The following is a 14,493-nucleotide window of genomic DNA, read 5'->3' as shown; positions in this document are numbered from 1 at the left end:
TCAGTTTTCTCAACCTTTTTCGACCGTACGGGTTTCAAGCCTGTTAGTTTGAGCAGCATATCAGCGTAGTTATGGCGAAAGCCAGACCAGTTATTTTCCACTGCCATGAAAATATGACTTGTTTCCATCGCTTTGAGTGCTTGCAGACTTCGTATGTTATCCAACACAAGACTAAACAGGCAATAAATCGCCCACATTTGAAGTGCGTCTGTCGTATTCGCAGCAATATCGTTCACAATACGAAGAAGTCCCTCTTGAAAGCAAATGTTTTGGTGATCTGCGTGGTTCATGCAAATCGTACACAGAGATTTCAGCACAGCAAATTTCAATTCGCTTTTTATCTCTGACTTCGCTAACAGTTCGGCAAACTTCGGTATGTACGCCCCGGCGCACTTATTTGCAGGAGGGCCACCAGTGTAAGCCAAATATCCAATCATACTTATAGCGTCAGCAAGCGCGGACGGCGATACCAGATCGTTTTCATACATTTCAATACTCCTTGCAGCCCGAATAATATCACGTTTATATAAGTTCTTCTCACGGTCAAGCAGAGTATCGTCGACTTCTTCTGGGGAGAGAAACTTTAGAACATTGCCGATCCGACGCGAGATTCGCCTTGCAAATGAATTAAACATATTGTAAAGTTGGTGTGTGCCAGACTATTTAAAAAATCGAAATAAATTTAGCCTTTACTTGTATTGCACATTCTTGTTACACAATAATGTCCATTATTACGAAACAATTCCACTTTAAAATTCCACATGTGCTATATCAGCACATTTGTACTTGACGAATTAGTTGAAAATGATCCTGCTTCCAACCCTGCTCTTGTTTTTTCTGAATTTAATCTACATAACAGGTAATACACAACTCATTAACCGTGTATTCTATTTTCAGTTTAGCTCCGTTTGTATTTTTTAAACTTTTAATAAATTTGTAAACCATACAGATGCTGCAGACATAAAGCATTTAGATGTGACGATACGAAACGAAAACGACGTTCAGCTTGCCTTGGTTCAATTTGTGAATACAGCAGATAACCAAGTTTTAGCAATAACCAAAAAAATTCCCTTTACAAACCAACTCATAAAGTTTAGCGCAACAACGGACGGCGGAGCAGGAACGTTGTGGGAATGGCGGGAGAGAAATATTGGCGTTTTGGGCAACTCTGGCTCATTCGAGTACCGATTTGACCACGTTACATCGCGCAGTATAGGCATCAAAGCGCAAAGTACAGGTTCGCCTATATCGGTGACTTTACATTTAGAAGATACTGCTGTGCAGACTACAGCACCAATCCAAACGACAACTATGCCAGAAATTGTTGAAACAACTACAGCGCCAGTAACAGCTAGATTAACCCTTAAAGAGCAAATTTCAGTTTTTAATCAAGGGTCTACAGAAGTCGGATTAAAGTCCAAATTTCTGGTGCTAATGTTTAGCAAACTAGTGCACACAGACGCTTCTCTGGACGCTGTAAATTTGCTGCTAAAAGTTGCCGAGCAGAAACCTAATGGAGACAGCTATACCACCATACAAGAGTATTCTATTGTATTTAACTCAAATAACAGAAGAAACTGTTTTGAATACAGTTCCAAAGCCCTAGCAAAATATTTAAACGATTGGAAAGGGGATAGCAAAACAGCTAACGACGATACGGTAGGGCCTAAACTATTACATCGTTTTAACACTTACATTTTTTTATGGTTGGGTAAAAACATTTTAAATTTTTTTCAGGATTCGAGTTCTGTTGTAAATGACGACAGCTTGAATTCGTTCTGTGCTACAGAGTTTTCTCACGTTTTCACAGCGCGCGGGCTGTATTTGACCACCGCTAATCTTACCAAACAGGTATTCACCAATTCATCATAGAATACAGCTGTGGCGGAAGACACTTTTATCATACAATGTCCAAATATCCTGATCTGTTTTAAACAATTAACAACAGTCTATGCCATGGGAGTCGTGAAGATACGGTTTTTATAATGAATTTTGGTAAAATTTGTTTTACCGCTAAGGGGAAATCCCCGTCGGGGTTTTAACCATAGTTGTGGTCATAGGAGAAACGTTGACGCAGTCGTATTGATAAAAATACTGTATTTTGCAGTAAGTAGTCAATATATTTATGATATATATATGTTTCTCCCTGATACAAGCAATCTTCCGAGCAAACTGCAAACGTTCCAACATGCGTTCCCATTGACCCAAGTTGTCCCCCGCCAATAGTTCAAATACGGACAGGGAAATTTCGAAGAAAGGTTGCCGCAATATTTGACGCTCCTCTGATGACGTATAAGGTTGGTGACATCATACAACTCTGGGCTGACGTCATTAGATTGCGGTGTCTGGATAACACGGATAGTGATTTAAAGATGAATTGGTATGTTGTCAACATTTTGGAGTTTGGAAACTCTTTTCTATCGTCTATTACGGAGCAGATTTTATCAGGTAAGTCGTTTGTACTGGCTTTCAAATAAGTTTATATATTGCATAAAACACCTATACTAAATTGAATGTAACTTTCTATCTTTATCCTCACATAGTCGTAAAACGACAGTCGTTATAACACGGGGGTTCATACACCTCGTGCCAGCTTACAAGCTACCATGTATGTTACTTTGTGGGTGATTATTTGTTTATGTTTTTTTTTTAATTTTATGTATGTATAGCTGATAACTTGGACAATTCATTAGTGACCACTGGGTTAGCGCAATTGCAATGACCTTGTGAACTGAGTCGTCCAAGATACACCACACGGATATAGCGTCCCTTGGAAAAAACTGTATAGGAACTTATTGTGTAGCGCCCATACAACCAAGTGTAGCGCTCATACAACCATCATATAACAGCTTTATAACTGAAACAGATTCAAAATCTGCGCTACCCAAGGACTTGAGTTTTGTGAACACGGTTGGACTGAGACTTTCACCTGAGGTGCTTCCTATTGGAGCTTATTTGGTGGTCTTTTCTGTAAAAGAATGGCCATACTGTGGTAGTGAGGGGGTGTTTATAACAGATGCTGTGCAACTGAAAATATCTTTTCCAAAACTTCACGTTACAATCGGTAATCAGATGTTTTTGAGCTCAAAAATTTTTTTTGTAATTTTTAAAAGAAAAAAAAGTACAAAAATTTTTGTGTTAAAAACCTTCAGTAGGTTGTGTATTACCATTCTATTATATTTTTTCCAGATGGAGGGTCTTACATTGAATGGCCACTTGTAAATTCTGATTCCATGTTAGAACTACAAGCAACAACATCAGCTTCAAGAGGTTTAATGTTTACATGGTTATGTTACAAGGAAGCTTATGATAACACTGGATTTCATCATACAATATTTACATTAAAAAACAGACAAGTATATACAGTTGACGGTAAGTGTCTGTTTAAAAAAACTTTGCGTACATTTGTGAAAGCTATGACACAGAGTAAAATTCTTAATGCTCATTTGCTAGCCCCACTTTAAGAGTTTATGTGGCTTTTTTAAATTCAAATAACAATTAATGCTCATATGTTATACCTAAAATTAAACAATGGGATTTTTTATTTTTGTTCTGTATGGCTGATAATTTGGACAACTCATTAGTGACCACTGGGTTGGAGCAATTGCCGTTAAGTGTCTTGCCAAAGGACACATATGCCTACAATGGTAGCAGCGTCTAGCCTTGAACCCATTACCTCTAAGTTACAGACAGGCGCGCTAACCACTATGCCACAGCGCCGGACAAATTTATTGATTCATTGATTGATAGTGTATGTTTTAAAATGTTTTGCCTTATTTTTTGTTGAGTGCAACAGTCATGCCTCTTATTTAGTAACTGTACTTATGTTTTATCTTGAGTAAGAGTAAGTTATACCAACTGTTGTTTTACCATTACTTCCCATACTTTTATTTCTGTATATTACCGCAAGTTTTGGTACTGCAAACAAATAAATATTATAAAATTTATGGTTATGTTTTTGGTGGTACTACATCTAAAACCATCCCACTTTTTATGTTCTCAGAAACAAGTAGGGGTTACGGTTGTTTCGGAAATGGGTATATTCTTTCTTCTACTGATGACTTGGTTAAGATGAACAATCAAACAGGCGGGGGTATCATTAACAAAGGCTATTTACTTCAAATATCAGGGGTTACTTTTAACGAAGGAGGACCATATGTCTTTACGATATTTGTTGCACGCAGAGAAGATAATGCAACTTCATATTCAAAACAAACAGTGAATATATTTCAACCACAATCATCATTGTCACAGTGTAAGGAATCTAAGGATAAGATTAAAAATATTGCACTGGTTTTGGATTTTTGGTTTGAACTGTTTTCTCTTGATATTTAATAAACTAATGGACTGGGATTTGGATAGGTTTTAATTCCTTAAAACCTTGAAAACTACTTAAAACCAATCTTTGAATGTTCTTTGTTTACTACCAAATAGGACGAGAAAATAGAATGAAAAGGTTTTAATTCCTTAAAACCAATCTAAATTCCAGTTGATAGAATATCCGATTTGTTTTATGTTTTAGATGTATAAATAAATTTATGCGATATGTTGGACTTAATTTCTTTGGAATATGGATGTTTGTATATCTTTTACAAAGAAATATATTACCCTGCTTATACAACCCATTTTTAGTTTGACTTTTTTAAAAACATGTGTTTATAACTGATGAATGATTGAATGTAACTTACTTTATCCTCGTGTTGGCCGGAAAACGACAGTCGTTAAACACAGGTGTTCTGTTTCATTACTTTGTAATAAATATTGAATATTTTTGCACAGTGGTTAGAGTCACAATAGCTTGCATTGAAAACTGCAAGGAACATGTGATTCCAACTACAATCATGTATCTCGTGTCAAAATGTAAAAAATGCCACGAAGTTCGACTAAGTCCTAATGAAGCACTTGTAAAAGAATGGACTGTTGTTTCTCCAAACTTAACTCCAAATCTCAGGGTGAGAACAATTATTTGCACTGTTTTGATGCTGCTTTTGTCTAATGAATAATATACATTATTGTATTATATTGAAAAAACATGTGTATACATATATATTTATATATAGGTATAATTTGCAAATTTTTATAGCCAATTTTCCTATACATTATTACATTTATAACCTACAATTTAGGACTGTGTGCAAAAGTGTATTTAATTTTAAATATTTCAGGTACTTGGAGAATTTTAATTATTATCAAAGCCTTTTTCTGTGATTAAAAATTATACAACTCTTAATAACATCTGTGACATTGGTCAGAACGCAGACTTTTATATTCGCAATCAAGAATAGGCAGTACCAGCCTTAATAGGAATCAAAATTTTTATTGCAGTCTCATTATTATGCTAATGGTTGTAGTTTTCTACAGCACAGGTTTGATTGGAACCGAGATTCAGCTGTAAAAAAGAACTCAGATAATTTAATATTGTTGCCCAGTGCTTTTCAAGAAACTGGACATTACAAAATTGTATTGCAAATATTTCTACAATCAGCGTACAATAAAAAATGTGAGACCACAGGCAATTATTATAGTGTGACTACATACCTAAATGACTTGTAATTAGTATTTAATCACACAGTTATTGAAACGAATAAATAAGAGTTATTTAGTCTCATATGGCAGCTAGGACAATGACAGTCATTATAACATGGACTTCTGTTTCACACACCTCATACCCACTGAGAAATTATCACATTCGTAACTTTACCAATGAATATTTTAGCAGCATTTTTTTACAGTTTTTTATGTTTGTATAACTCTAACAGTTTGGATACTTAATGAAGTTGCTTAAAAGATCTAAAATATATTTTAATAACATTGCACTTTCAGCTCACATGTAAGAACAGTCATGTAGTTTTTATGTTAATACAGTGATTTCAACTGCCCAGTACAGAGTTATGGTTGTTAAAGGCCCAAATGTTGGATTGTGTGTTGTGGAGCCTGACTATGGAATTGCATTGAAAACAATGTTCAGTATAAAATGCACCAACTTTGGAGACGAGTCCGACAATCTTTTAATGTATGAGATGATTCTGTGTGACAATGCAAAGCAAACTTATCAAGGAAATCAGATTGTAATTTACAAAGGAATGGAGTCTAAAGTATCTGGTAATGCAAACTAGTCAAAAACTAAAAAATACTATGATTTATCCGACCAATGTTAATTGGATGTTTTATAATACCAAGCAGCTAAATGTTTTGCTCTAATTTAAATTTATTTAGGTTACAATTTTATTTTAACACAGAACTTATGTTTATTTTTGTATTTGTTTACCAAAATCGATGTACTAGTTAAATGAGCAGATCATTTTATTATCTTTTTTCAGGTTTGTATTTACCAGTTGGCAACCCCAAGTTTGGTTATCGAAAGAAGGTCAGAATACTTGTCACCAACCAACAAGGCATTCCCACTTTAACCTCAGCCTTCGTTAGTGTGGTTCCTCCTAGTTTAGAAAAAGTTGAGGAACTGATTGATGAAACTGTAATAGGTTGGTCAATTCTAAGTTTCATGTAATTTTGAAGTTTTGTGTAAACATACTTTATCCTCGCGGAGCCAGAAAACGACAGTGGTTATAACACCGGTGTTCATACACCTCGTGCCAGCTTACAAGTTACCATGTATGTTCCTATGTAGGTGATTTTTTTTGAGGGTGATTTTTTTCATTTTTTATCTATGGCTGATAATTTGGACAACTTATTAGTGACCACTGAGTTGGAGCAATTGCTGTTAAGTGTCTTGCTTAAGGACACATACGCCCACAGTAATAGCAGCGATTTTCTACTATGTTTAAGTTTTGAGTGATAAATTTATACATATAGGAAAAGAAAAGCATGTTTCACAACTTTCTAGATTGGTTAAAGCTGGAAGCATTGATGATGCAATTAGGCTTATAATATCTGCATCCTCATTAACTAAACCAAAATCGAGTTCTTCTGGTAAGTATTGCATTTGTAATATTAACTTTAACAAATTCAATAATAAATTTATATTTTTTTAGATCTTTCTGTAGTTGCTTGCTCAAAAATATTGAAAGATCTAGGAAAAATAAAAGTGACAAACCCAGAAACAGTTTCGCAACTTATGGGAGTAATACCAAATGTTTTGAAGTCCTGGTCAACCAGGTTCACGGATAAAGATGTCAGAAATGTGACTGTACCTCTTCGTCATCTAATTAATGTGACAATCAACTACTTGATAGAAACTGATTCGTCATCAATTTTAACCAACTCTAGAAAGTTTAAAGAGGCAGGTGTGTCTACTCTAAAAGCTCTGACCGATGCAACCAAATTTACCGCCAGAGTGCCCCATCCTAAAGATCAAATTAAAATGCTTGAAGATAAAGTAAAAGTCCATTCTATGCTATTAGAGCTTCTAAAACCTGGGGAAAGTGAAAAGACATTTTTTGTTTCTGAGCAAGAATCTGTGGATATAGGATATATAGAAGCATCAAATACATTTCTCCCTATTGGAAATAATGCTGAAGGCTCCAGCATATTGTTACCAACGGACATTTCAAATTCAGTTCAAAAAGCTCCATTTGCCCTTTCCACCATGTATTACAGCCCATTTAATTCTGGAACTTCCGTTTCAAGTGATAATGTAAATGCAGAAGTCAATCTTCCAACTGTTTCACTTTCACTTTTCAAAGCTCCAAATAATTCAAACGTTCAATCTGGTAGGGTATCCAGTAACACTTTTGAAATTCTGTTGCCTCTAAAACCCTCTGCAAATGCCCAAAATGATTCAGTAGATCAAAAAGCAATTGCCAAACTTCTGCTTCCCCCACCATGCAATGGTAGCATTAAAAGCAACTCGAACTCGAAGGTTGCAGTGAACAAAGGCGAATGTGGATCCGTAGAAGTCAAATTAAACTTAAACATTGACAACTCCAATACCAAGCTTAAAAGATCTGCACAACCTTTTAATGGGAGATCATTACAAGATCGGACACTTGCATTCATAGTTTTAAGGCCTAGAAAGCCATGCAGAATCCCAAGATCTCCATGTATTCGTGTCAGTTTTTCAAGAGAACTTACGAATTCGCGCAGTTGTAATCCTGTAGGAAATTGTTCAAAAAATTATGAAGTTATTAAAACTGTTACTTTGCCAAACATGGATAACGGAATGAGGGTAAATTCATTTTCAAGCGATCCTTGGAGCATCCCAACCAATAAAAGTCTCTTGGATGAAATTCGAGGGCATGGTCCTTCTTCTTTATCTGAAGTGACAATGTTAGTTGAGGACTTACAAGAAGATGCTTTGTTCAAAGAACGAGATATTAATGATGTAGATAATTATCAATCGGTAAATAATAATAATAGTAACTTTATTTGTACGTTCAATAATGGTAGCGATAATTAAAATTGTTTTAAATAAAAATACAGGATATAGCGACAAAACAACAGTTGTTAAAACACGCTAACAGTAAAAAATATTTACATTTAACTGAAAGAAAATAGGCTTGGTCGCTACACCTAGCAGACAGACGAGCCATTTATGTTTAATTATTATTATCAAGTTAGTCTTCTAAACATGTTTGAAAATTTATATATATATTTTTTTCATGTAATTGAATGAATAACACTGATTTACTCTTGTGTATCAGGTTTACACTGACAGTTGTTTGAATACGAGTGCCCTACATTTAGTACACGTTACATGTTACGACATATGCACATTTTTTGGGGGTTTGATTTTTTCGGGGTTTGATTTTTTCTGCCCTGGTTAGCAATTTAGTGACCACAAGGTTTAAAAAATGATGTTAAGTGTCTTTTGAAACTGACATGGAATGTTTATGTAGAATAAATGAATGTTGCTCCTATAAATCTTATTTTAAACATTTCCCAAGAAAGCAATCAGTCTTAAGTTTTGGCAAACTGAATTTTCACATTTTGTTTAAAAAGGTTGCTGTTTTGTGTATCTTGTACACACACTCCTTGTTCTCCAGATTACAGTAAATGTGATCAAGGCAGAATGTTATGTGTGGAACTATAAACTTAATGGATGGGACACAAAGAAATGTGGTGAAGGCAGACTGGTGGTGGGTGGAAAGCTACATTGCCAATGTCAATTATCTGAAAGTAACTCAGTTTCAAACTCTGGAATTCTAACCAGTGTAAGTGTGTTTCAACTACTGGGTTAATATGGCTTTATTTAAACACATAGATTTACACAGCAATGATTATGCAAATTTCCAAACATGTATTATAGATTCCTGTCAGATTATTTATTAACTGTTGTTCCTTAAACCGATATGTTGTACAAATAATTTTACCATAAAATGCTGCACACTGTTTTGCTGCTAATTCCTATCTCATTGTCAGTTTAAATCGATATATTTTTTAATAATTCGTCATTTTACAATATGTTGAACACAGGTACCAATGGTTTTTGCTGCCAGTTTAATCGTCATTCCAAACACCATTGAATTTTCGGACATGCTTTTCTTACTAGCTCAACTACAAACCAACCATTATGTTACTCTCATCATTACTTTATGGTGGCTTATATTTTTACCAGCATTTATGTGGGCAGCCAGGTATGTACATACAATATAATGCTGTCGTTTAACAGTTTGTTGCTACACCGTATATCATTTTTATTTTGCATTTCTTAGCCTTCACAATCATATTTAAAATGATAAAAAATGTTTATTATACAAGGATGTTCTGTTTGGTGGTTAGAACTGTAATATATTTATGTATGTTTTACTGTGACTTAATAATTTTATTAATACAACATTTTTAATACATGAAATATAATATAAACTTCGTATAAAAATCTAATTAAGGTATTAATGTATTGTATCTATCCATTTCAAATTGATAACAAAACAAAATTAAAAAATATATTTCAGAGCGGATAGGAATGATGAAAAAGTTCGTGAGATTATTATACCAAACGACTCCGATCCCGGTGATGACCATGCTTATGAAGTTGTCATTTTCACTGGCATCACTAAAAATGCCGGAACAACTGCCAATGTTACAATCATCCTGGAAGATGAAGATGGAAGGAGGAGTGATCCTCATGTAATCAGTGATGAATCAAGGAAAGTCCTCCGAAGAGGAGGTGTTGATTCCTTCCTCATCTCTTCAAGTGTTTCTCTTCAAAAAATTAAAAAAGTCCACCTCTGGCATGATAACACAGGTTCAGTTTCTGGCTTTCTGTTTTTAACAATTTTTAATTTTACTGTAAATTGTATTTGTAATATTTTCTTAAATTTTTTTTTTTAATATTGGAAATTTGATTTTGGAATCTACTACAGGCCTTCATCCATCTTGGAGGTTAAATAGAGTTGTTGTGTACGACATGAGTGAGACACATACACCTTCGTTTTTTATTGCAAATACATGGTTGTCTCTTGATCTCTTTCCTTACTCCTGCCAAGTGGGATTGAATATTTCTTCAGAAAAAGACGTTCTTACATTTGGAAATGTTTGGAGAATGAGATTTGTTGAGCTGTTACGCGATTCCAACGTATGGACCTCAGCACTAAATAGGTACCCCCATTTTAATGACAATTTACTTTTATCATAAAAATAGGTTGTCAATATAAATGGAAGAAGGCTAAAATGTGTGGTAGTATAAATTAAAAGAGCTTAAAAAGAAAGCTAAAAAAGTTTGTTTACTGGATAATAATTGCCAAGATATATATTTACTACACTTACATGTACATCCTAATTTTTCATCTGTTGGAAGTACTGAGAGGGTCATACTTTAGTATATGCTTTATAAGAGCTACACTTTTATATTTATTAAATTCTATGCCTACTCGTTACAGTCATGCTAGTCATCGATCTATTTTATATTTGGTTAACTTTCATTTTGGAAGGTCTGTTTATTCACACTGCTTACCATTCATTATTACAGGGCCCCATGCAGTACATTCACAAGAGTACAGCGCACTGCATGTTGCATGGTTGCAGTGTTTGGTTGCATGTTAGCCAGCATCATGTTTTATGACACATTTCAGTCCACAATCTACCAAATAAATCTGGGCTATGTTAACATTAACTTGTCGGCAATGGTGGCCAGCGTTGAAGCAGCAGTTGTGCTTGCTCCAATCAACATATTGGTGAACTTTCTTTTTAGGTGAGAAATTAAAGAGTTTTAAGAGAGTGCTTGTAACTTTCCGTTGTGACAAAAGTTTGTTTTGCGTGCTTAACTATTTGTACCTCATTAATTCTTTTTCGTGCAAAAATTTGCCAAATAACACTTTTTTGTAATTTATTAATGTTTAACTATGTTTCTGCTGCGTCTTTCTATTTAAATGTTACTTTTTTTAATGTTTTGCAGAAAGCTAAAACCATCAGAGGCGAAATTTTCTGCTGAAAGAGGTCTTGGTTCAAGTGTAATGCAACTAATTGGTAAATGGAGACAAAAACAAAGATCTGCCAAAACAACTTATTTTCGGACCAAATTATCCAATTTCAGTGAAACCAAACAAACGCATTTCAAGCAGAACACTCAAAATAATAATTTGCTTGCCCCTCGAAATTCAGTGCCGTATGGAAGTGCTGGTGTAATTGATGATAAAAAAGAAACAAACAAGAAAACATCCTCATCAAATTTCCCCCCTACAGAGGAAAATACACCATCCACAAGTCATGATAAGCCAGGTACAAGTCGAACTGACATGTTTGCTGATGACAGTGATATCTCTGAAGATAGCGAAAATGATGATCATCTCCGCGTTTCAATTCGAGACCTGACAGAGATTCGTGATTCCTGCGAGAGCTTTTCAAAATGGTCAACACAGGCTTTTAGGCCAAATCAAAAAGTCTCACTAATTCCATCTAATACAGTACATCAGATACCTTCATCTGATTTAGGCAAAAAAAGGGATAACTACATTGAAAGTGAGAATTGGGAACATTCAGAACATAGTTCTTATCAAGATGACATCAGTATCAGCGATATTGAAATGAATAGGCCTGTTGTAGAAGAAAATATACAATACAGTGAAGTCCCATCTGAGAATTCTGAAAGAAAATTTTCATCTGATGGTTTTCCTCTTCCAGGAAAAAATAAATCGTCCACAAGTCATAATAAGGCAGGTACAAGTCAAAATGATATGTCTGCAAACTCTAAAAGTAGTAAAAATGGTAAACATTTTCATGTATCCGTTCGGGATTTTACAGAAATTCGTGATACCTGTGAAAGCTTTTCAAAATGGTCAACGCAGGCTTTTAAGCCAAATCAGAAATGTCAACTAATTCCATCTAATACAGTGCATCAGATACCTTCATCTGATTTAAGCAAAAAAGTAGATAACTACATTGAAAGTGAGAATTGGGAACATTCAGAACATAGTTCTTATCAAGATGACATCAGTATCAGCGATATTGAAATGAATGGGCCTGTTGTAGAAGAAAATATACAATACAGTGAAGCCCCATCTGAGAATTCTGAAAGAAAATTTTCATCCGATGGTTTTTCTCTTCCAGGAAAAAATACACTGTCCACAAGTCAAAATAAGGCAGGTACAAGTCAAAATGATATGTCTGCGAACTCTAAAAGTAGTAAAAATGGTAAACATTTTCATGTATCCGTTCGGGACTTTACAGAAATTCGTGATACTTCTGAAAGCCTAGCAAAGTTGTCAACGCAGGCTTTTAAGCCAAATCAAAACATGTCACTAATTCCATCTAATACAGTGCATCAGATACCTTCATCTGATTTAAGCAAAAAAGTAGATAACTACTTTGAAAGTGAGAATTGGGAACCTTCAGAACATAGTTCTAATCAAGATGACATCAGTATCAGCGATATTGAAATGAATGGGCCTGTTGTAGAAGAAGATGTACAATACAGTGAAGCCCCATCTGAGAATTCTGAAAGAAAATTTTTATCCGATGGTTTTTCTCTTCCAGGAGAAAATACACTGTCCACAAGTCAAAATAAGGCAGGTACAAGTCAAAATGATATGTCTGCGAACTCTAAAAGTAGTAAAAATGGTAAACATTTTCATGTATCCGTTCGGGATTTTACAGAAATTCGTGATACTTCTGAAAGCCTAGCAAAGTTGTCAACGCAGGCTTTTAAGCCAAATGAAAACATGTCACTAATTCCATCTAATACAGTGCATCACATACCTTCATCTGATTTAAGCAAAAAAGTAGATAACTACATTGAAAGTGAGAATTGGGAACCTTCAGAACATAGTTCTAATCAGATGACATCAGTATCAGCGATATTGAAATGAATGGGCCAGTTGTAGAAGAAGATATACAATACAGTGAAGCCCCATCTGAGAATTCTGATAGAAAATTTTCTTCTGATGGTTTTCCCCTTCCAGGAAAATACACCGTCCACAAGTCAAAATAAGCCCGGTACAAGTGGAATTGATATGTCTGCAAACTCTAAAAGTAGTAAGAATGGTAAACATTTTCATGAATCGGTTCGGAGCTTTACAGAAATTCGTGATTCTTCTGAAAGCCTAACAAAGTTGTCAACACAGGCTTTTAAGCCGAATCAAAAAATGTCACTAACCCCATCTAATACAGTGCATCAGATACCTTCATCTGATTTAAGCAAAAAAGTTGATAACTACATTGAAAGTGAGAATTGGGAACCTTCAGAACATAGTTCTAATCAAGATGACATCAGTATCAGCGATATTGAAATGAATAGGCCTATTGTAGAAGAAGATATACAATACAGTGAAGCCCCATCTGAGAATTCTGAAAGAAAATTTTCATCCGATGGTTTTCCTCTTCCAGGAGAAAATACACCGTCCACAAGTCAAAATAAGGCAGGTACAAGTCAAATTGATATGTCTGCGAACTCTAAAAGTAGTAAAAATGGTAAACATTTTCATGTATCCGTTCGGAGCTTTACAGAAATTCGTGATTCTTCTGACAGCCTAACAAAGTTGTCAACACAGGCTTTTAAGCCAAATGAAAAAATGTCACTAATTCCATCTAATTCAGTGCATCAGATACCTTCATCTGATTTAAGCAAAAAAGTTGATAACTACATTGAAAGTGAGAATTGGGAACCTTCAGAACATAGTTCTAATCTAGATGACATTAGTATCGGCGATATTGAAATAAATAAGCATATTATAGAAGAAGATATACAATACAGTGAAGCCCCATCTGAGAATTCAGAAAGAAAATTTTCATCCGATGGTTTTCCTCTTCCAGAAGAACATACACCGTCCACAAGTCAAAATAAGGGGGGTCAGAGTAGAATTGATATGTCTGCGAACTCTAAAAGAGTAAGAATGGTAAACATTTTCATGAATCTGTTCGGGGCTTTACAGAAATTCGTGATTCTTCTGAAAGCCTAACAAAGTTGTCAACACAGGCTTTTAAGCCAAATGAAAAAATGTCAATAATCCCATCTAATTCAGTGCATCAGATACCTTCATCTGATTTAAGCAAAAAAGTTGATAACTACATTGAAAGTGAGAATTGGGAACCTTCAGAACATAGTTCTAATCTAGATGACATTAGTATCGGCGATATTGAAATAAATAAGCATATTATAGA

General features: G+C 34.8%; 1 protein-coding gene across 1 annotated transcript; it reads left to right on the top strand.

Moving 5' to 3' along the window:
- Positions 1-782: 782 nt before the first annotated feature.
- On the top strand, positions 783-13,202 carry LOC113474173. Its single transcript, XM_026834083.1, has 19 exons — positions 783-859; positions 950-1,659; positions 1,738-1,851; positions 2,157-2,448; positions 2,867-3,064; positions 3,190-3,372; positions 4,004-4,255; positions 4,780-4,952; positions 5,362-5,500; positions 5,866-6,102; positions 6,321-6,482; positions 6,814-6,930; positions 6,993-8,299; positions 8,943-9,110; positions 9,373-9,533; positions 9,852-10,144; positions 10,263-10,497; positions 10,868-11,089; positions 11,294-13,202. The coding sequence occupies exons 1-19, from the start codon at positions 805-807 to the stop codon at positions 13,200-13,202; spliced, it is 6,927 nt and encodes a 2,308-aa protein (XP_026689884.1). The 5' UTR covers positions 783-804.
- Positions 13,203-14,493: the final 1,291 nt, after the last annotated feature.

The sequence above is a fragment of the Ciona intestinalis genome, chromosome 4 (assembly GCF_000224145.3).
Source record: "Ciona intestinalis chromosome 4, KH, whole genome shotgun sequence".
NCBI classification, from domain to species: Eukaryota; Metazoa; Chordata; class Ascidiacea; order Phlebobranchia; family Cionidae; genus Ciona; species Ciona intestinalis.
The sequence above is the reverse complement of the archived record's forward strand: the minus strand, read 5'-3'. Positions and strand labels throughout refer to the sequence as shown.